The sequence below is a fragment of the Patagioenas fasciata genome, chromosome 6 (genome assembly GCF_037038585.1).
Source record: "Patagioenas fasciata isolate bPatFas1 chromosome 6, bPatFas1.hap1, whole genome shotgun sequence".
Taxonomy (NCBI): Eukaryota; Metazoa; Chordata; class Aves; order Columbiformes; family Columbidae; genus Patagioenas; species Patagioenas fasciata.
This window is the reverse complement of record NC_092525.1, coordinates 21,274,653-21,296,187: the sequence shown is the minus strand read 5'-3', so window position 1 is coordinate 21,296,187 and position 21,535 is coordinate 21,274,653. Positions and strand designations below refer to the sequence as shown.

Here is a 21,535-nt window from a genome sequence, read left to right as displayed (position 1 = left end):
GTTTCATTGTGTTGCTTAGACCTCCTATGAGTATGGATGACTGGCTGCTTTACTACTGTCCTTTAAAATAGTGTGAAAAAAGAATGGCTTCTTACCTTCTGTACAAAGTTATTGAATAGCAAAAAGTACTGAGCACAGTTTTTACAGTTTTCAGGTACATCTTTATCCAGAAGAGCAAGTAGCACCTCCAACAGTTGATGCAGACTTTTTAACTGTGAAAAAATTATTAATTCGAATGTAAAGAGTTGTCTACTGCCTAAAAACCATAAGCATTTCACATATCAGAGTTAAGGTATAGTTAACAAAATCATTTGTGCGGTCAGATAGATTTGCTGTGACGAGTATCAACACCTAACACAGGATTGCAGCCTTTCAGCTTTTAATTCTTCTGAATGAATGCTGCATATATTAAAGATAAAAGTCACGAAAGCGTTAGCGTGTAGTTGACTTACTCAAAGAAGTGGAACTCAGTTACATAACCTTGCAATATTTTTAAAGCAAATCAAATTACTCCTCAGGCTGATGTTCAAATGTTCCAGTTGTTACAGTAAAGCAAAACAAATGAGATGTCACTCAAGGTCTCACCCTAGCGTACTATCACACTAGACTCTGCAAAAAATGACGTTACAGTTTAGTGTGCATCAAAGCACACTACAGGTATACACAGTGGTATATAATTTATTACATCTCAGTTAAAAGATAGCAACTAACAGCCAATATAAATGAACCAAAAACTATATTTGTAAATGTTCATCTCCCTACTACTGCTTTCAGCTTGTAGGACCTCAGAACAGCCTTTCCTTAGATCTCTAAACATGACAAACCTTCCCAACAGAAGCCTATGGAACCGTAGTGCCTTCCATCCATGACACTGGATGAAAAAGAATAGATAGATCCCAGAAACTAGACAGAAAAATATTCTATTGCATCAAATATTAACATTTGATGTTAAAAAAAAATCAGATTAAACAAGACTTAGACATTTAAAAGTGTCCAAGCTCTCACTGAGAACTGACAGTAGGAACACACCAGAACACAGATCATACTTCTGTCCCAGTTGTCTTAACACAAATGATTTGGTATCCCAAAGGAAACAGGTAAATCTCAAACATTCTACAAATGACTCCTTTTCACTCATTTCCTGTTGGATTTTCCTAGGATATTAAGATCAACAAAATGTAACAAAGCTGCACTTCCAAGCTTACTTGCCAAGATTTTCTAATAGAAAATTAAACCTTTAACAATAACCATACTTATGGTCTCTCTCTGGAACAAGATAAATCACTTACTACTGCTATAGGCTTCTGAGTGAGAAAGGAGAATCAGCTAAAAAATAAGCTGATGTCTGAAATCAGAAAAACATAACAAATATTAAGAAAACACTGTTTCCAAACTATTAAAAGAATATGCGATACCAATTATAAGACGATTTGAAATCAGGCAGAATTGTTTGTAAGTAATACTTCAAACTTAAAATTCTGAGAATTACAGCAGCATGTTCCCTCCCAGGGTAGGAACAGATGAGCATTAACCTATTAAAGTAATGAAGAACTACAAGCATTACCAAGACAAGGGCATTCCACCCTGTCATTTACAAACCACACAGCGTTGTCTGCAAATACAGCAAGAGCCTTTTGGTAGGGACAATCAACAGGATGGGGGTGAGGAGGTGACACCAACCTTCTCCTGATAAAGCAAGGCACTGTCGAGGGTTTTTTCAAGAATAGTGGCTACAGCAACTCGCACCTCTCGTACACTGCACTCCAGGAGGAAAGTCCTGGAAGATAAAAGGCGAAGTTGCAAAGAGAACTGGAATCAACGGGTACACATGGATACTCTGATTAAGTGTGGTGTTTATTGTAGCGTTATTTTAGAAAGGAGAACAATCCAGATACTTCTTGTACTTCTGTGGATAAGCTTTAACTTATTTTCCTGCACTCCTGCTTGTAGCTACTAAGGCCTACAGTATTACTTTATATTTATTCATCCAAGTAACAACAAAGCTAAAACTAAGAGCTAGCATAGGATCCTGTCTTTCGACGCAACTTCAAAGATAAAATTTTCTTTACATTGACACACCTCTCTAAGTGTGTTGGTTCTCCAAGAACGTGTCTTGGGTGTTTTCAAAACATCTATCAGCTGATCTTGAACTTGGCAAGAAAAATTCCGGTTTATCTGTGACCTTTGTCAGGTTAAGTATTTAACTTACCTTACCCCAAACACTTTGACCACATTCTCCTTTTCCACCACTTGTAGGAGTGACCAGACACAAACACATTCCAAGGTACTCCACTGAATTAAACATCTGCATCCTCCTCCACATACTCTGCACTATTTTATTAGATTTTCAGAATTACTCAGCTGCACAATCATAGAAAATACTAGAAATAAACACCTAAGTGATTATCTAGAGTGTCTGTTTAAAGAACGTGCACAACCAGCTCTTTGGGAATATATCAGTATAGGTCAAGTCATGTTATTAGGAAGCTTTATCCACATAAGACACAAAACACCTAAGACAGAATTACCAGTACTTACTTGACAAGCTCCCGGCCCTCCGGCCCGACGAAATATTCAACTAACCACTGACAAGCATCGATGCTTTTGGACAGCAGTGCATCGATGGTGGCAATCCATTCTTCTGTGTCAGCCCTTTAACAAAACAGGGACAACTGTCAGTAAGGAAAGAGAAAAAACACCTCCAAAACCTAAGCTGTGTTTCTTGTTTGCCCAATATAAAGAATTTTGACTTTAATTGAACATACATCAGATGTCTTAAGAAGTATTTTGGAACAACTTGTTGCCTTTAAATCCATTAAAGTCTTTCCAGGCCCAATCCACTACCACTGAAATAATGGACAGCTGGGAGAGGCAGCAAACTGTCAGGTTATACATGACCCTCATGCTCCTTTCAGATTTCTCTGTGATGCGATTTCAGTGCAAAGCAGAAATGTGCTGCTACTCCAGTGAATGTCCATACTACCTGCAGTATTTCAAGGTGCTACAGGCACAACAAGCAGGAAAATATGTTGTTACAGTACCCAGAACAAGGCCTTACCTGAGTTTCTTCTTGGTTCGGAGATAGGTTTGGAAGAGGAACTGGACTGCCAGCTGTAAGCTCACCTTTGCCATGCATGGGTAATAAGGATGCTTTACCTTAGTCTGAAAGAGATGGCAAATTTACTTCAGAGCAGAAGTGTGCCTGCAGCACACATGCCTTCTTTTAAACATATCAACATGTTCCGTTCAAGTAGCTTACTTCATTTAGAAAAAATAAAACAAAGCATTTTTCTGTGCTAAAAATAGTCTCCAGTACTGACGACATTAGTCAACAAACAGCTAAAACAGGAATAAACTTGCTGTAAGGCCCATTAGATCTGTGGATTTAATACATTTAATAAATGCTGGCTTGCTTATTATTCCATTTAGAAAAACTTGATTAGTAAACTGTATTTCCAACGAAAGTACCAACTTCGAGGTGACTAACACCAATTTTTGGATCTTCCATATAGAGAGGAATTTCTGTCCCTCCAGAGCGGGGTGTCAAACTCATTTTCACCGGGGGCCACATCAGCCTCGTGGTTGCCTTCAAAGGGCCAAATGTAATTTTTGGACTGGATCAATGTAACTGCTCCTACATAGAGTCCTAAAAGTATGTTCGCCCCTTTGAAGGCAACGACGAGGCTGATGTGGCCCCCAGTGAAAATGAGTTTGATGCCCCTGCTCTAGAACTTAGTTTGCATTGTTACAAAAACACGTGTGCTATTTCACAAATTTTATTTTGGTACAACGATGTTTCTCCCACTACTAGAACAGGAGGCTGGAGTCTGCTTTGAGACAGATGTTATCAGCATGAAAAATTACTGGAGACAATGAGTTGCTCAGCCAGAAAAGAAAAATGTTAACTCTTCCAGTTTTCCTGGTTGTGACCCAAATAGCTTCTGTGGCACTTTCTACCCAACATATTCTGAAGAGTCTAGAATGAAAATATAGGTACTTACAGCATTCAGTGAAGCTAATGACAGAACAAAACTGAAGTAGTCACTACTGTAGACATCTCTGTTCTTCATAAATTTCAAGTTTTCATCTCTTACCATCTGTACAAGAAGGCAAAAAATATTAAAATGTTATCAAAGTACATTCCTCTAACTAAAATTGCATGTTTTATGTATGTGTGGTGTTTAAAGCCAGTGTCAGACCAGCAAGATGATGTGTTCAGAAAGCCAAATATATGCAAGATTACAACCTCTCCTGTACAGACCAGAGCTGCAAGCCTGCAGGCCAAGATGCTCCTCTATGACAGCGAATATCCATGTTCTACCACCCTGCCACTGCTCTTCCAATGCCGTCACACCTCCAATTTTCTGTCCTGACTTGCGAACTCACCTTCAACATCTGTGTTTTCCCCTTTGAGATCATATTCAGTATTACAGAAGCTAACACATGAAGGGATTGAAGCTGCTTTGGTTTCTCATCCTTCTCCTCCCCTTTCTACACTCTTGTGAAGTCAAGAACGTGAGGATGACTGTAATTTACCATCATCTCCATTACTCCTCAAGTGTACTTCAAATGAAGCATCTCTCCCTGCTTGCATGCCGACTGCTGCTCATGTTTGACTAATTTGCATGCACTTTCTTCAAAGCAAAAAATGATGGGCCAATTTTGTGAGAAGGGACAGCAAAACTTACAGTAATGTATCACTAAGCGACTTGTTAAGAACTTTACGTCAGAATCCAGAACTATTTTCTAGCTTTGCTTTCAAGAAAGGAATTACTTCAAGGCCACCTTTGAAGCTATTGTATTCCTCTTACCAGGTGCTTAAATTTCATACGAGTGTGATTTAGTTGCCACTTTCAGAGTGCTTTACCTGATATATCCGCACAGGCATCTTCTCTACAAAAAGTCCCTTTTTTTCTCCTTTTCGAACCAGCTTAGTCAAGATGGAGAGGCGATCACTGTTGGGCCTGTGGGGTCGAGGTGATGACTGGGGTGAAATTTCTGGTGAAGATGGAGCAGATCTGAAATATATACAAGCTCCAGGTGAATAATGAAATCCTGTGACAAATCTACAGTTCAAGTTTAAAATACCAGTAGGCCAGTATAATCAAGGCAAATTTAGATGCCAATCTAAATACTTTTTGAGGCTGTCAGCCAGCTCGAACTTCTTACTGTAATAGTGACAGCAGCATGGAAGGGGAGGTTGTAAAAGCAATAAAAGACTATTCACTAAGCAGCTTAAAAAACAAAACAGAAGGGTGAGTATAGTCCTTTTTCAGACAGGAATTATTAATTTCATAGCTCTGGAGATAAGGTCAAGATATCAACAAAAGAGAAACCTTTACAGACACCAGAGGAACTTACAACGAGAGGTCCTCGGCTTCCTGCCGCACCACACTCACTCGACTTTTCTTTGGTAAGACCGGAGAGTTCTGATCAGATACTCTCTGGTAAAACAGCATGTAGGCATTCCAGTAGCGCCGGCGCACATCAGGGTAAGGGTTTGCTGGTGGGAGAAAGGCATTTGATTAAGGCTTCTGAAGGCTTAGTATCTTTTTCATCCCTATAGGGAAGTGAAACCGGGTGTGCAAGTAATACACGTTGTGGCGGTATAAAGTCATTTGTCAGAGCGAAACATCAGTCTATGTTAGCGAATAGCAAAAACCCAAATTCTAAAATATTTTTGCAAAAAAGCATATGTATTTTAAAAAATAATTGTCATAACTATGAAACAATTGAATATCGGTGGAAATGTTTTTGGAATTAATTCCTTAAAGTGTTGAAAAGTTTAACTATATCATGCCACACCATGTCCTATGCACAGTCATTTTCACAAGTCTGAAACAAGGCCTGTTTTGTGTTTTTGTGTTTGTTTTTTTTTTTTAAACTATTTTAAACAAGGTGCTATTTTACTTTTGAATCTCCTCTGCTACTAAGTCTACGAAGTGCTGAACAACAGTGAATATGGTTCAATAAATAGGCCATATACAAGTTGTTACGTTCTTCAGTAAACAGAAGGCTTCAGGAAAAAAACTGCTTCAAAAGGGTTATTAGACCAAATAAAGAAGATACAATGGACTGAGCTCTATCTCTCCCGAGAACCAGTATGAAATATAAAGCTACTGTAAATCAATATTTGCTTCTGCTTACATTGATCATAGACTTTAGGTCTATACTCTCCACCAAAGCATTCATATTCCAAGGTTTCATCAGTTAAATCAAATTCTTCAACAACGGTGTCATTAAATTTATACCACTTTCCTTTTCCACATCCTCTGTGATCAAAACAGAATAGAAACACGACATAAACAAAGTTACTTGGTTGTCTAGTAAAAAACAAAGCCACCCTGAATACCCTTGAAATGACAACCTGAAATCACCTTTGTTTTGACAGTAAATAGAAAGCTTAGTTCAATGTCAAAGTTATATTTAAAAAATGAGGTTGACTAGAAATATGAGAAGTGTCATAGGAAGCCCTCAAACTGCAATACCAGGTATGCAAGAACTGCTGAAGCTTTTATAATATGGTGTCCCACATTATTGTCTTCACATTCACAATGTTGGGTGTTAAGAAAGGGAAGAGTGTTTCCGATAGAGCACTGAATGGCTCACTGGACCTTCCCAAAACAACTAATATCTCTAGACCACTCTCGAAGCGTGCCCCCCCCCCCCCCAAATCTTCCTGGCCATTACCTCCTGTCCTTTATAAAGGAGTAGTAGTGCCCTGCATGTGCCTGGCCGCTGTGAACAATCACACCAACGAGCTCATAATTTTCTGTAGGGGCAACTTTCTTCCTCGGGGAGCCTCCGCCTCCTTGATCCGTGTTTCTACCATTGTCACCCACTTCTGAGGATGAGTCCTGGCGAGCCATCCCTGACACGGTGTAAGGTTCCATGTTCAGCATCCAAGGAAACTGTTTGAAGAGATATTCGGGATTAACCAAGAGATTATATTGTGTACAAGCTTTGTGTAATCTTATGAGAACCGTATTGATACTTCCCACATCGGGAACATCAAAGGAAAACGTGGTACTTTAGCTTTTTATTCTTATGACACAGAAGTTAAATGTCTTTACAGAGGACTTTCCTCTTGCTTTCTGAAAGAATCCCAAGAATGCTGCAGACAAGGAAAGCTCTAAGGAATAAGGTTTATTTTCTGTAGCATGATCATGTTGTAAGGGTACCATGTACCCAAAATCCCTGTACCAAAATGTGGGGAAAAGGAGGAGCGAATGCGAAGCACTCCGTGAAGCAGCATGGGGGGGTGCTGCCAAAGAGAAAAGTTGTCTTACCCTTATTTGTTCATCATATTTAATAGAACGTCCGCTCTCCCAATCAAAGCCAAATCTCATCAGGTGAATCACCAACAGGCTAGGTAAGACCTTAATGCATGTGCGCTTCACTGTAGTTCTCTTAAAAAGAAAACACAGAGTATCACCTCTATCTATACACCTCAAGCTTCTGTAGTGTTCTACAGATGCACAATTCCCCAGCCATCTCCAACTGTTGCACAGTATAGCGATGGGATAACTACAACATGTACAGATAATGTACTATTATAGATATTAGAGAGTTTGTGCAGTGGGCTGGTATGTTACAGAACATTTTACCATCCTGCTATAGGCCTAAGTATTCAGTCTACAATACAAGTTACAGGGAACAAGGAATGCTATCGGCATGGATTTAACCTTTTGATTACATCTTCAACGTAGAAAGAGTAAGCAGTATCTAAGTGTGGCTTGTATGACCATGTAATGCTCAAGAAAATATCAAAGCTACAGCTGAATCTTCTTTCACATGCATTAAGAACCAATACCTTTTCTTTGCACTTTTCACAGTAGTATGCATTGCTTCCTTCCAGAACTTCTCCTCTAACAAACTGATCCAATGATATTTCCAGACTTTGACATGAAGTCACACCTAGGTTGAGAGCCATGAAGGCTTCCTCACGCTCATACCTAAATACAAGGAGAAAAACAGTCAAGGTGTTGACAGAGTAGAACGTAGCCAACGTACATTAACAAGACACATAGACATGTTGAGGAAAGAATATTGCATTTGCCCCACGGCCATCAACAGCTGTGATGCTGACGAAGGCATATGTCTCTCCCTTCTTGTGCTATTTTGACCTACATATTTTAATAGTTATGAGAGCAAATAACTTGGTAACTAAAGCAGTAAATTTACCATTACCTGTGAGGACAGTCCTTGCAGATCTTCTGATCAGAGAAGATTCCTTGAAAAGTATTCTTAAATATTTGGTCTCTTCCTATTTTCTGTTGGAGATGTAAAGTTAGACATCAGTTGGATATATTGCAGAGTGGAAGACCATGAAAGCAAGAGGAATTTTAAACTTCTGGATATTATGTAGATTATAAAACAAGCCGAATGGCTCTCTGCCTTATTTTCTGAAGAACAAAGGAGAAAGACAAAAAATGTACCAAGGAGTTGCATATAAACAAAGAAAGAAATGCCTGAAGCTTTTACCTTGAGGTACTCATCCATTTGATCTATAAGACTGGTGAAGAACTCATAAGCATCCTGCTGTTCTCTAACATAAAGTTCCTTATTCCACATCTTGAAAATCTATAAAAATAAGTATATAAAGAAAGGTGGCCCATATACTCGTCACTAAAGAAAGTGATTTTAAAAATAAATTTGCTATTTTTACATTTTTTGACTTTTAAAGTAGGAATTACATGATCTCTAGAAATTCTGCAATGAACAAATGCTGAATAAATGATTGTAGGAAAGCTATATATTCTAAAGCAAAATATAGAATACCTTCCAAAAGTTCTCAGGTACATAATATTGTAGTTTGCTTTCCATCAAATGACCAAAAAGAGATTGAACTTGATAGAAGACATTGTCATCTGGATTGTCTGTATCATCATCAATGGAAAGCAAGGCCTGGAAGGAAGGAAATAACCTTATTAAATTGGTTCTTGGCAAAGTTATTATTGTGAATTGTCATGACACAACTTATAATTTACATGTTTATTGTGTGTATATATTTATGCACATAAATGTACATGCACAGGTTTATTTTTATTTAAACAATTCATTTACAAATGGTGCTAAGATGACGTTGCAGTTCAGGTGACAGTAATTCCAAAAACAGGATTTGACCGGATGTTGAACCAATTACCTCTGGGAGGCCAGGCTGCATATAGAGCTGCTGGAAGACAGCATTCATGTAACAAGTAGCCCCACCATTCTTCAGTCCCACAAATCCTGAAATGGAGCGACTATCCACTGGCGGAAGATACTGGAATGAATGACAAACATCTTTTTGTCCCGGTAACTTATGAAAAGCATGAGACTCCAACAATGTACTATAGCTCTTATAACCACTTTTATATGAGCTGTAAAGAGCAATTTAATGGAAATCCAGGAATATAAATTCTGCAAGATTGCAAGAGCACTATATTTGGTCATCTAGACATTTAACACTTTGCACAAATCTGTTAAAATGGCCTAAAATGTATGTAAATAGAATTGGCGATACTTAGGAAATACTTCTTTCTTATCCAGATAATAACTGACAAAGACTCACTGGAATATTTGCTTCCCTGGAAGATCAAATGTTTTTGCATTTACTCTCATCTCATTTTTGTCATTTTAAATTGAAGATCATGGAAATTTCATGAACGAAGCAGTGAAATAAGATCATACACAGCATTCCAAACCACACTAATACAAACCAAAAACAGCTTCTTGCTTACATCAAACTCCTTGGTAAGTGCAGGGTCACACTGGTGATGCATAGAAAGCAGCTCTTTTGTAATAAGCTGGAGATTGGAGGGCGAGCTATCAGCCAGCATTACTAACACTTCGTAAGCAGCTAATCGGCTGTCTGCTGTACTGCACCTAAAAAGAAAACCACATTTGAGATTTTGTAGATGACTCAATTATTTCTGATTCAAGAAAGCCATAGTACTGACAACAAGCTGTTAATTAATGTTCAAAAGGAACACTTTAGCTGATAAAACACTCCTGAGAGACTGTAAAGTACTATTTTTTTTTCTTTCTTGGGGATGGAGAACAGGGAAGAATCAAATCAAAAGAGCAGCACCAGAAAATGCTCCTTTAAATAACCCTCCCTTACTGACATGGAGACACCCGTTGCTAACATTCAGTAGCAAGAAAAAGTAGGTGCCCTAAAAAGACGGCACAGAATCAGCTGCACATCTGAGGACAAACAGATACTCTATCACTGTATCAATGTTGGAGACATAATGACATATTTACAGAGACAAGATTTGAAAGAGCTAGGCCAGATAACTTGCTACAAGAGATGACCTTAGACCTAAGGTTTTTTCAGTGGATCACCAAACACACTGGCCCTTTCTTCTTAGGGACAAAGAAAAGGCTTTATTTACTTTAAGCCAACAAAAAAGCATGCTTGAGATAACTGCAATGGAGCAACACACTGAGGTGTAGCAAGTCCCACTGAGTTCAGGGGTTGCTAAATGCTCTGCTGGAACCTTCTTTAGGGTTTGTGGAAAGGCAGTGAGGATGTGTCTGGTCCATCTGATCAGTACAATGTAAGAAATGCAGCTGCAACAGCACCAAGCTCCACATGAGCTAATTTACCCATCCTTCAGGTATTGCACAGCAATAAGAGAAGGCAGGTGTGACAGGAAAGAGGAAGCCCACTCTTTTTCCCCCATTTGATTTATTCTGTGCTATTATCAGTTATCTCAAGTGCAAGGAGACTGGCTCAGTGTTAGCTTTTTACAAAACACACTTCTTTTGAAGGGAAAAAGAGCAGAATCTTTCAGATTCTTATTTACAAGGGGCTTGGAAAGTTAATTTCCTGCTTATGCTCCAACTTAGCCAACTTCCCAAGTGATGATGGGTTTGGATTCACAAAACCAGCACTTGGTTGGGCTTACAGTTCAACATTGATCTAACAAAGCACAGACTTTGGAAGTACAGATTTTAGGCCACGCAAAAACATACAAAAATGTTATTTGGACACTTTTGTAGGAAATGTAGAGAACTGGAGAAATGCTCCAATATTGGTATTAAATGCTAGTATCTGTAGCCCCAGTGTGACATTTGCATTCATGAGATTTCAGACAAAACCCAACATAAACAAAAAAACCCCTATTTTTACTTTGGATGAAAGTCTTGCTGACTGATTGCAGCAGTGCCTGCTGGCGAATGGCTATTCAGAATAATCCTGGATGCTCGGAAGAGGAAATCATCCAACAGTGGCTTAATCAAAGATGAGCCTGTAACAGAGTAATCCACATGTACTGTTAAAGACTTATCACTGCACATGTCAGAATGTGTTTCATAACAGCAAAATCACTTGACAGCACCATATCAACAAAAAAAAAAAAAATCCAAATATTTTACCAAAGGTACTGCCAAAATTATTCCTCATAGCTCTGTATCACTTCTACTGATGTATTAAAAAGTCTTCACATGTACTGCCTATTCCTCAAGTCATCTGTTAGCGTTATGCAGAATTCACACCAGTCCAGCCACTTCAGAGTAAAAAGCAATACTTACCAACCATTTCCTTCTCTGCCCCACAAAGTGAGAGGAGAGTCTTGATGAGCCTCAGGTGTCCTGCTAACAGGATGTTATCAGCTTCACTGGTCTCGCACTCAGCTGTGCGGTTGGGTTCAAAATTGTCCAGCCAGGTGATTTCATCTTCTAACATGGCAGCTGGGCTTATCTTTAGCTGCTCCATTTCTGATGCTGCAAGAGAAAAAGAAAACCCAGAAAAAAAAAATCAAGAGCTCTATAAGTGCAGAATATAAATACAAAGAATTTCAAACATTTTGATAATGGTCTGGTTTTGCCAGGCATTAACACACTGGCAGGTCACATTGAGTTTACGGTGGTGCAACCCCTCTGTGAAGGCAATTCTACATCTTGTCTCCAGAAGGAGGACATGGTTGGAAGCCATGATCAGGCTGACATGTGTGCCTGTACATACTTACATGTGAGGTCATCCAATAGCTGACATCTCAGGTCAAAATATTCTGTACACTGGGACAAAAGTCTGAAACAGGTACAAATAGAAGAAGGTTTTAATTTAAAATCAGAAACTTTTTTCTAAGCAGTTGCTTTCAAGGCCTGTGTGCTCTGTCCATCTAATCCAAACCAGCATAGCTATCTAGCTATGCTTCTGCATGCACATGCTGCAGCTTTAAAACAAATTCCTTCCCAACAGTTACTTCTGAATGTTATGAATAACATTTAATCCTGCTTTCTTCCTTCACCTCATAAAAATTTTAGTTAATTATCAGACAATAAACCAAGATGTTTTAACTTCTCAAGTTTCTCCTCTATTCATATTCCTCTTGAAATTGCTGTTTAAAGTTACTGTTATATTCAGCAACCTTTGGCCAGTCAGGGACAAGTTAACAGGATTGACAACTCCAGTCTTTACAGGTGCAATGGGCAACATAAGCAACAAGAAATCAGGTGAAGTCATGGGTTCAGACACCACTGAAAAGGCTGGAACCTTTAGGATTGGTTTCTGAACTGGATCTATGCAACACTATCAAATAAACTCGATGTGACTGTCACATATCCCATCACCTCTGCCTCACACAGTATTCCAGCCAGGTTGTGACTCCCACAACCACATCCTAGAAAGAGCAGGGCCTGTTTAGCAACTACCACCTTCCAAATGAGAAGTCAAATAAGCTGAACTGTAAGAGTTCACAGAGGAAGAAGTGTACCTTGAGAATTCAGCCTTATTTTCCTTCAGTTTACACACTTCCAATACTATCTGGGGCATGACAGAGACATCTACTTTTGCCAGACTAGTAAAGTCCTAATGCCTTGTGCCTCAGAGCTTCCATGGCCCTGCTCATTTAAAAATGTGACAGATTTGCTGTCTCAGTCAACACACATCTGACTTACCTCTGGTTGATTCCTCTCATGATGCTGGTTGGTGACCAAAGAGGCAGTTGGGCACCAAGAACAACACTCAGGAGAAATTGGTTTGGCTTTTGTACATCTGGGTGAGCTGACGTGTCTGTTTGGCTAAGGGTGTACAACTGGTCACAGGCAACACGACGAATCTGAAACAAGTGTCATTGTCAAACACTAACAGTGTTGCAAAAAATATACTTCCGTATTGCTAGAAATCTAACGGAAAAAAACAGACATTGAAAAGACAATAAGCTCTTCACCCCACAGCCAGGGTTTCTCTATTTATGTGGATTTACCAATCCACGTTCATCCCTGAGCTAAAAGATCTGATGCTTTATTAAATACAGATTATAAATTCAGATAATATAGGAGATGCAATTACATGAAGAAAGTGTGACTTGAAAATATCTAGATTTTACAATATTCAGAATAATCAAATCAGAAAGAATTAATTTTAGGAGGATTCTGACATTTGGAAGAATTTTTCAGAAGTTCAGAAGAGTCCAATAAATCTGACCCAAATCTTTTGAGATGAAAGTTACTTAGAAGTTTCCCTAAAGTAGATGTTTTACACAATTTGTCTCACCAAAATGAGAGTATTTTCTTTAGACTAGCTACAGCACAGTCCTGTGCACCTCATGGATTAAACAAGCCTAAAGAATGTAATACTTCAGCATTTTCTATCAACCCATCACTAGATCCTGGAATTACTAACAACTATACAGACATTATTCATTCAAATACAAAGAACTGTGGGAATAGTTGTAATGAACAATTTTATCTTCAGACGATATCGAAGTGGTCAAAGTACGTATTTCAGAAATACAATAAAAAAATCTTCAGAGAAAGACCCTCACCTCAGCACTTGGTGATCCAAGCAGTATGTCAATGATGAAATCGGCAACACAAGGCAAATTGTAAAAAGACCCTAGAACAGAAGAGCACCAGGCTGCCTTTTTAAAAAATAATAATTCAAAGTATGTCACTTACAGTCTTGCATTAAAATACCATAGGACAGAGGACATTCCCCTGTCAACACCGAAAAGCAGTGAGGACTATTTGCACATTCCCCCACCACCAGAGACCGGCACTACCTTATAATCGTGTTTTCCTTCCATCTTCCACCACCACTAATATTTACGCTTCACGTACACAAAGGTTCAAGTACTAAACACTTGCTATGCAAACAGCAGCACTTACAGAACTACACACTTCAAAGCCTGTGCAAATATTTATATATAGGCAGCACGTCAGCTTTCCCAAAACATTTCACTAAGGCATGGAACTACCCGCCTTGTTTCATGCCACCTGTTTTTCAGTCCTCGGAAAAAAACAAACCAAACCCAAACCAAACCACCTGTATTTTTAAATGAAATTTTATGGCTTTAACTTGGGCTGTCTCAGCTTACAAAGCTAGAAATTTCTCAGTATTTTTTGTACTTGTCTGTCTCCAAAAGCCATCCCCCCCTTTACTTGTATTTCAGATGGTGAGTAATCCAATTCTATTTCTTACCTAGTTGCTGACTGCGTAGCTGAAGGCAGGTTACCAGGAGGGACAAGGCTTCTCCAGCAATCAGAGCATCCTTGGTGGACACAGACTGTTGTCGCACACAGATGCCAGCATGCAGCGCGGTTGGCTCTCCTTCGCTTCCTGAACTGCAGTTACTTCCTGCATTAAGAAAGGAACAAGTACTGTAATCCATTAAATTTTTCAGATGTTTTCAGCTTCTGCTCAGTTCTCCACAATTAAAAAAACCCAAACTCCTCCAAATGCCACATGAATGTACAGTATTTTGCTAAGATTTGTGTAATTCAATCATAGAATACCCTGAGTGGGGAAAGGACCCAAGCAGATCATCGAGTGGAACTCCAGTGAATCCAGCTTCAAGCTTCAACAGTGTTCAATTAAGAATAAACAAAACATTTTCTTTAGATTGGTTTAGAGACAGAGTTAACCTACCTGAGCTGCTAAGTCTGTTTCGAATCCCTGCAGGAAATAACGTGTTGCTCTCTTTTATGGGCTGGCTGCTTCCCACGAGGTCCAGGCGTCCTGCAGCAGCAGCCCAAGAGAGGCGCATGAAACAGGCCACCGTGGAAGTGAAATCGTTCACCTCCATTGTCTGCAGGGACAAGAAACACCAGTTACTTCTGCAACATTCAACAGCATCTGTTAGCCACAGGGATAATAGCAACGTATCCTCTGGATCACATCAAACTGACATTTGGATTTGTTTTCCTCTCTCTTTTCTAAGCAGGCTCAAGGATACAAGAGTCTCTTTTTTCCCAATAAGAGATTAATATTGCTCCCTTACTAGGAAGTAGTTTCGCTTTTTAACTCTTCACTAGGGTAGCCTTTTCACCTATCTGGAGTTAGGCATGTGGATTTCAATCATATCAATCCATTTTGGGAGCACTGCCCAAATACTTAACACACCACACTTGTAATATTAACTATCAAGTTTTTTTTTCAACTGGACTCAAACTTCCAAATGGGTTGAATTCTTGTCAGATCTGATCATTTAGTAAATAGCCAGTCTCAGGTTAATTACACTGACATGCCTATAAAGGGGAAATCAGCATTTTCTCAAAGTATGGAAGAGAAAAATTTCCTTTTTCCCCAGAGTACCATCAAGAAAATTTAATTTTCATTGAGCCATTTGAAACAAAAACTTCCCCCAAATTTGTAATTCAAAGAAACATGGACTATAAGCCACAAGTTCAAGTTGGAACCTCCTCCCTTCTATTCACAGAAAATTAACAAGAATAAGACCTTAGAGTTAAGTGTGATGGAAAATAAACCACAAGATTTCTGGGTACATCTATTTCTGGTAAGCATTTTTGTGGTACTGCTTCCCTCTGTACTGCCAAAATAATTTCTGAGACTATGCTAAAATTCAGATAAGGATCAGGAAGAGAGGCTGATGGTCAGGATTTTCAGAGGCTTTTAAAACAGAACCTGGGCAAGAACCTGTATAAAAGGCAGACTTTTGATTAAAAATCCAGGAGTTACACAGCTGTCACTGGAGACAACACTGCTACATTACCATAAATCAAAGATTTCCTTACTTGTATGGCAACTCTTGCTGCTGGGATGATTTCTTCTACCCGAATGGAGGATCTATCAGACACGGAGAGCTGGCGGTAGGATGACTTCTCAGGTGTTCCACAAATAGACATCTGTCTACTTGCTTGTCGGCTGATGTTACGGAAGGGGCGCGAGGACAACGCTTCTACCCCATCTTTAACAAAATCTTCATCCAGTAAGGTAGGCATTGTCTGGCCAACAAGTAAGAACCTACATTCAGAGAGCAAAACCATCAGGATTATTTTTGAATGTTTACAGCAAGTGAATGAAACAGATCTCAAACTACTGATTAATTTTAAATATGACAAGCCACACTCTAAAAGCCAAAAACGGAGCACTTTCGCTAATGAAAGGCAATTACATACCTTGCAAGTTGCAGGCAGATGGAATAGACTCCCTGTCTTGTTTCATAGTCTACCTCTGATGGGATGGAATCTCTCTGCATCACATTCACCACCAAACTTAAAAACAAATCAATACGAAAGACTCTGTTTGAAAATGTTTTGCAATAGGAGAGTGCTGAAATTAATTTATCTCTATCCTTCCCCCTTCCTATTCAGTCAGTTGATTGCCAGTTAAAACTGCCAAACTTGAGTCTTTGAAGACTTAAATCCCCATTTTCCCCTCCTACATCTACAGATAGAGGCTTCCTCTTGGAAAATGCTTCAGGACCTATGGGGCAGGGAGGGTGGTGGACAGAATTACTAAGAGCAACGTATACTCTATAAATCTGAAAATCACAAGCAGTATTATCAGGTCTTCCAAACCACTCACACAGTGTCTCAACTTTATCTGAAGTGTCTGAATTTTGAAGACTATAAAATTTAATTTGGTTCCCACTACATTAGGTTTTGACTGCTTTAAATGTCCACTGGTATCTCTGCAGGACACAGCATGGTATACACACTCACAAATTTGAACTGAAACACTTAAACGCTAACTATCCAAACACCAAATACCTTAATAAAAGCTACACTTCACAAGCTTATCTGCACCTAAATTTATTTTGAGGTTTAACAACATGTACTCTGTTGCATTTCTATGGTAGCTGTAGTAGCTTTTCAGACATTGGATAATGAAAAAACAGCTTTGGGTGGATTTTTTTTTTTCTCTGAAAAAGATGCCGACAGGTGTACGAGAGTGCTACAGTGTGGAAATCAGAAACCACACAGAACTGTTAACTAATTGTTATAAATTGAGTCAAGATTTTGAAATCTAACCTCAAACCTCCTGCTCTGAGGAAGTTTTCACAGAAAGACTTGGCACAGTTTCTTGCCATTTCATCATCTGCAGTTGGCATCAGCTTGGAGCTCAGTACCTAAAACAAATGAATAAATAAGCACCAGTATTTTTTATCTGCTGAAGGTTAAAGTATATCAGAAAAAAAATCCACTACAAATGAAGTAATTAACAATTCACTCATGAAATGATGCCTTCAGGTTCAGCTGGTGCTCCTTAAGAGCCCAAATTCTTCTCCTTTCTAGATTTTCAGTTGACAGTATCCCCTAAAACACCCTACAGACGGCTTATGTATTGATTCATGCCTTCTGAAACATAACCATGTTGTTATTATTTTTTGTTATAAGATGGTCTAGGTAATTTTACATGCCTTATGAACATCACCAGTGTGTCACTCCTCCTGTTTTAAGTCAACACAAAACTTCACAGAATGCAATCATGCTCAGAAACATGGCCATAAGGAAGTCTGTGGTCTCTGTGGGTCAGATGTCATGTACATTTATAACCAATTTTATTTCATCTTACACAAAGAAAAAACACCCAAACAAAAAAGAACCCAGCCCCTCCCAAAAGCCCAGAAAACCACCAGAAGTTATCTGTTTTCTTGAAAAGTGTCTTTGGCATGTGCAGTCAACAATGCCGCATGTGGGAAAACAAAATACATCTTTTTCAGGTTCACAGGTAAGAAGACTGGTTTACACAGTTCCAGGCATGAAATCTTCTCACGACACTGCATGATACAACCCTGAACATCTGCAACATTTAATTTTCATCTCTTTCATACACTCTGCAGACTGTTTCCTATTTTTTTCAACAGATTACCAGTTGAGGGGATTAAAAAAAGCACATCATCCTTTTCCTGACAGAAATCATCTTCCAATCGGCTTGACTGGACTTGAGGAACAAGTCTGCTCATGTAATCTATACATCTAATCCAATTTACTGCTTCTCATTCCTTGCCAGAAAAGCAAACAATTTATTACTTGCTTTTATTATTTTTTCTGGCACAGAAGCAGCAGATAACTGCCTCGTTATACTGTAATAGAACCTGCCAGTGCGACAAGATCCCCTTGCTGTGATATGCTGAGCCATTTGCTCTTAGTTGTAGAACTTGTCAACATATTTCAAAGGCATCATCAAATATCTTTCATTCCAGCTGTACAGAAAATAGGGAATCCGAATGCTGCAGTGATGACAGCGCAGGAAGACGAAGAGTGAACATTAGACTGCAGAAACTCAAAGGAAAAAAACTACAAGAAAACTCCTACAGTAATCTTGGCACACACCGGGAACAAAAGAGAATAACATTGAGCACTGTTTTTGAAGCTGCTGGCAACCAGTCCTCCCAACTCCAAGTTGTTCAAACCATATTTGTAATGCGTCCTTACAAACAGTGGTGTCTGTGAGTAGAACCAGAAACTGCCCAGGTTCCTACAGTGTGCAGGTTACTGTGTCCTAAAAATGACACCAGTTGAACTCTCACACTCTTTAGAATCCATGCACTGAACACTTGGAAATAACCTCTTTACAGGGTCCAATCCAGTGTTTTGGCTAAAGAACTTACTAAGGAGAACATTTAGGGGTAAAAAAACAAATTGCATGTGTTCCACTCACTTCACATGCACAGCTAAAACAGGCCAGAAGCTCCTGGGTAAAAGCCCTGCACATCTGGATAGTGAAAATTCTTCACAGTTGAAAGCTTCTCAAAAATATTTATCCTTAGCCTCTACAGACAAAATATAGTACTTACATAGAAGTTAGCATTGTTTTTTCTTCAAATTGAACTGAGCAAAATCAAACTGAAAAACAGTTCCCATTAATTTTTAAAAGAGACAACCTTTTTTTTATATAGACACTAAAAATCACATACTTGGAGTTTCTAGAGATTCAAGCAGGAATTTTACCTAAACGGTTAAGGACTTCGATATTTCTTCGCTCCTCTCCACTTACTCCTTTCACCTTGAAAACCACAAAAAGGAGGACCTGGCTTCACAGTAAAGCCTCTAAAGGGGAACTTTTTACCCCTTTTACTTTGTGAAAAATTTTTCACAAACATAAAAGCAGACTATGACATGACATTTGCATTCTGTATGATGACCCTGTCATGATGGACTCCTGCTCAAGAAACTTAGAACTACTTAAACCTTAGTGCTCAGAAACAAGTAGAAAGAAGGTAAATTGTTTTCTTACCTCTAAATTGTAAAGCACTCTGAAGGTGGACATGCCTGGAGCAAAAGATCTGAAAAGACTTTCTAATATTGAGCTAGCACTGGGTTGATGCTGGTGTTTTGAAGACAAGGATGGTGATTTTGAAGACTGAGAGCTTGATTCTGATAGCAGTGTTTTCTAGGAGGAATAAGCCACAGAAGAAATATTTTGAGACTACTGCATTTTGTTGTAATTGACAATAGTTTTTCTGTAATCCCTGTAATAACCTTCCTGACTCTAGCTGCTTGGAAGTAAGTCAATAACCCTTAACACAAGCACTGTTTTGCATTGGAGTTTCAAACCCTTCACAGGTTATAATCTGACAGGAAATTCAAGAAACCTGGTAGCAAAACCCTTTTTGTTAAACTCACCAAGATTATTGTTTAATCCTCACCTTCCTTCCCAGCGAATCAAGCTGATCAAGAGCCTCCTGAATAGCTGGGTCAGTGGGAATCAAGAGCAGAAGTTTCCTCACTCGCAGCGTTATCCTGAAAAGTTATCAGAAGTTACTTGCGCAAACAGAGCTCAGCCACATTGTGGCCTGGTGGATGCCTGCACACTGCGAAATAAGTAGCTATTAAAACTTTGCAGCATGAGCATATTTTCAACATTTAATAACCATTTAGTTTGCTTACCTTGGCTCCTCTAGGTTGGCAAGCTGGTAAAGCATATCAAACACATTACAGACGAGAGCCATGACTACTCCAGGGAGGGATTTCTCCTGAGAATTAAGCAGAAATACAAAGGCCTTTTTCTCTCCTCTCTGTTGCAAGTAATTTAAAAAGAGTTCTTTACTGAAGCAACTGATCCAGATGCCAACCTGGCCTGTAGAAATCCCAGTTACTTTCTAGACTGCAACAATATTCGGATTTTTACATTAGCCCATTTCCCTTATAACAATGAAATTTTGAAGTCAACTGTTAAGTTAGGGTTGACATTCAAAGCAGGCCAGGAGTGGTCTGAATACACTAGTTTATGCTTCCTAGTTTATTTTCATACTGCAGCTTCATCAATAGTGGAAATCTGGAAAACTCTCCCCCAACAAATATACAACCTAAAAATTAAAACATATGTGTCTTGTTTGTTTAAAAGACCCTGTAGAGATTAATAAAAACCAAGCAGGCTACAATAGGTGACAGAATACAGATTACAAAATCCAATCTGCATGCATAAGGCAGTTGCGTATTTAAATGTTTTGTTTCGATTGCAGTTTGAAAGCAAAACCAGACTAAAGACTGGATGCTCAAGCTGACATGAATAGCTCCTGTCTCACTGTACCGAACCTCTTCCACCTCAGCTCTGTCTCCTTCAACTATCCACCCCGCAAGAAAAATCTGTGTAGGTTATTACGCTGTACCTGTTCCATTGCATAGGATGAACTGAATACACTGCCACTGTTGGTGGAACTGCTTGAGGAATCTGCAGAGCTCCCTGATGGAGTCCCACTTCCTGATGTCTTTACTGTAAGGACTTGTTCATCAGAGAAGCCCAGTTGGTGGAGTAGTTTCTGATCTTTGTTTACAGTTAGCTGCAAGAAAACATTTTTACCATGTAGTCCTGGAAAAGAGACTCAATTTCATAAAGAATGAGAATTCGTCATAGTTAACATACCAGGCTGTCATTGGCAAATATCTGTATATTATCCACAGGCGAACTTAACATCTTTGCTATCTTCCACCTGACGCTCCCCACAGTTTCATTGCTATGAGCCTGTAAAATCAAACAACCCTTGCTCAGTAAGCCTGCTCAAGCAGTAAATTCCAAGAGAAAAAAAGGAAAGTCTTCCACTAAAGTCTTCCTGCTCCTCTGCAGAGTTTTCAAATTGACCTGAGTCCTTCAAACCAGCTTACTCTGTTCTGCTCAGGCTTCAAAAAACATACACGACCTGTGCACACGTACCTCTATGGTGAAGGTATCTTTGGTAGACTCGTACGTAACATTAAGTGTTAAAAGATGTCCATGGAAAGAGGCACCATGAGGTAGAATAGTTCGGGGAACAGAGTAAAGGTCCTACAGGAAGAAAAAGATAATAAATACTACCCCTGAAAACAAGATAATTCTATGATGGTATGTAACAAAGTCACTAGAGTTGCATTGGTTTAA

General features: G+C 39.0%; 1 protein-coding gene across 2 annotated transcripts in view; it reads right to left on the bottom strand.

The window, feature by feature from the left end:
• The window catches only part of USP24 (ubiquitin specific peptidase 24), a 63,165-nt gene that overhangs the window by 9,696 nt on the left and 31,934 nt on the right, over nucleotides 1-21,535 (bottom strand). For both annotated transcript variants that reach the window (XM_065842579.2, XM_065842578.2), the window contains exons 25-56: nucleotides 21,332-21,442; nucleotides 21,044-21,142; nucleotides 20,790-20,960; nucleotides 20,068-20,153; nucleotides 19,827-19,920; nucleotides 19,415-19,570; nucleotides 17,206-17,303; nucleotides 16,351-16,446; nucleotides 15,967-16,195; nucleotides 14,861-15,020; nucleotides 14,414-14,569; nucleotides 13,758-13,828; nucleotides 12,889-13,049; nucleotides 11,958-12,019; nucleotides 11,521-11,712; nucleotides 11,120-11,237; nucleotides 9,723-9,867; nucleotides 9,146-9,265; nucleotides 8,782-8,907; nucleotides 8,485-8,583; nucleotides 8,191-8,273; nucleotides 7,814-7,955; nucleotides 7,290-7,409; nucleotides 6,691-6,911; nucleotides 6,148-6,272; nucleotides 5,362-5,503; nucleotides 4,868-5,018; nucleotides 4,002-4,097; nucleotides 3,059-3,162; nucleotides 2,539-2,652; nucleotides 1,681-1,777; nucleotides 96-212 (exon numbers count right to left, since the gene is read on the bottom strand). In XM_065842579.2, coding sequence (XP_065698651.2) covers nucleotides 96-212; nucleotides 1,681-1,777; nucleotides 2,539-2,652; nucleotides 3,059-3,162; nucleotides 4,002-4,097; nucleotides 4,868-5,018; nucleotides 5,362-5,503; nucleotides 6,148-6,272; nucleotides 6,691-6,911; nucleotides 7,290-7,409; nucleotides 7,814-7,955; nucleotides 8,191-8,273; nucleotides 8,485-8,583; nucleotides 8,782-8,907; nucleotides 9,146-9,265; nucleotides 9,723-9,867; nucleotides 11,120-11,237; nucleotides 11,521-11,712; nucleotides 11,958-12,019; nucleotides 12,889-13,049; nucleotides 13,758-13,828; nucleotides 14,414-14,569; nucleotides 14,861-15,020; nucleotides 15,967-16,195; nucleotides 16,351-16,446; nucleotides 17,206-17,303; nucleotides 19,415-19,570; nucleotides 19,827-19,920; nucleotides 20,068-20,153; nucleotides 20,790-20,960; nucleotides 21,044-21,142; nucleotides 21,332-21,442 — 4,062 coding nt within the window. The remainder of the gene's footprint in view (nucleotides 1-95; nucleotides 213-1,680; nucleotides 1,778-2,538; nucleotides 2,653-3,058; nucleotides 3,163-4,001; nucleotides 4,098-4,867; nucleotides 5,019-5,361; nucleotides 5,504-6,147; nucleotides 6,273-6,690; nucleotides 6,912-7,289; nucleotides 7,410-7,813; nucleotides 7,956-8,190; nucleotides 8,274-8,484; nucleotides 8,584-8,781; nucleotides 8,908-9,145; nucleotides 9,266-9,722; nucleotides 9,868-11,119; nucleotides 11,238-11,520; nucleotides 11,713-11,957; nucleotides 12,020-12,888; nucleotides 13,050-13,757; nucleotides 13,829-14,413; nucleotides 14,570-14,860; nucleotides 15,021-15,966; nucleotides 16,196-16,350; nucleotides 16,447-17,205; nucleotides 17,304-19,414; nucleotides 19,571-19,826; nucleotides 19,921-20,067; nucleotides 20,154-20,789; nucleotides 20,961-21,043; nucleotides 21,143-21,331; nucleotides 21,443-21,535) is intronic.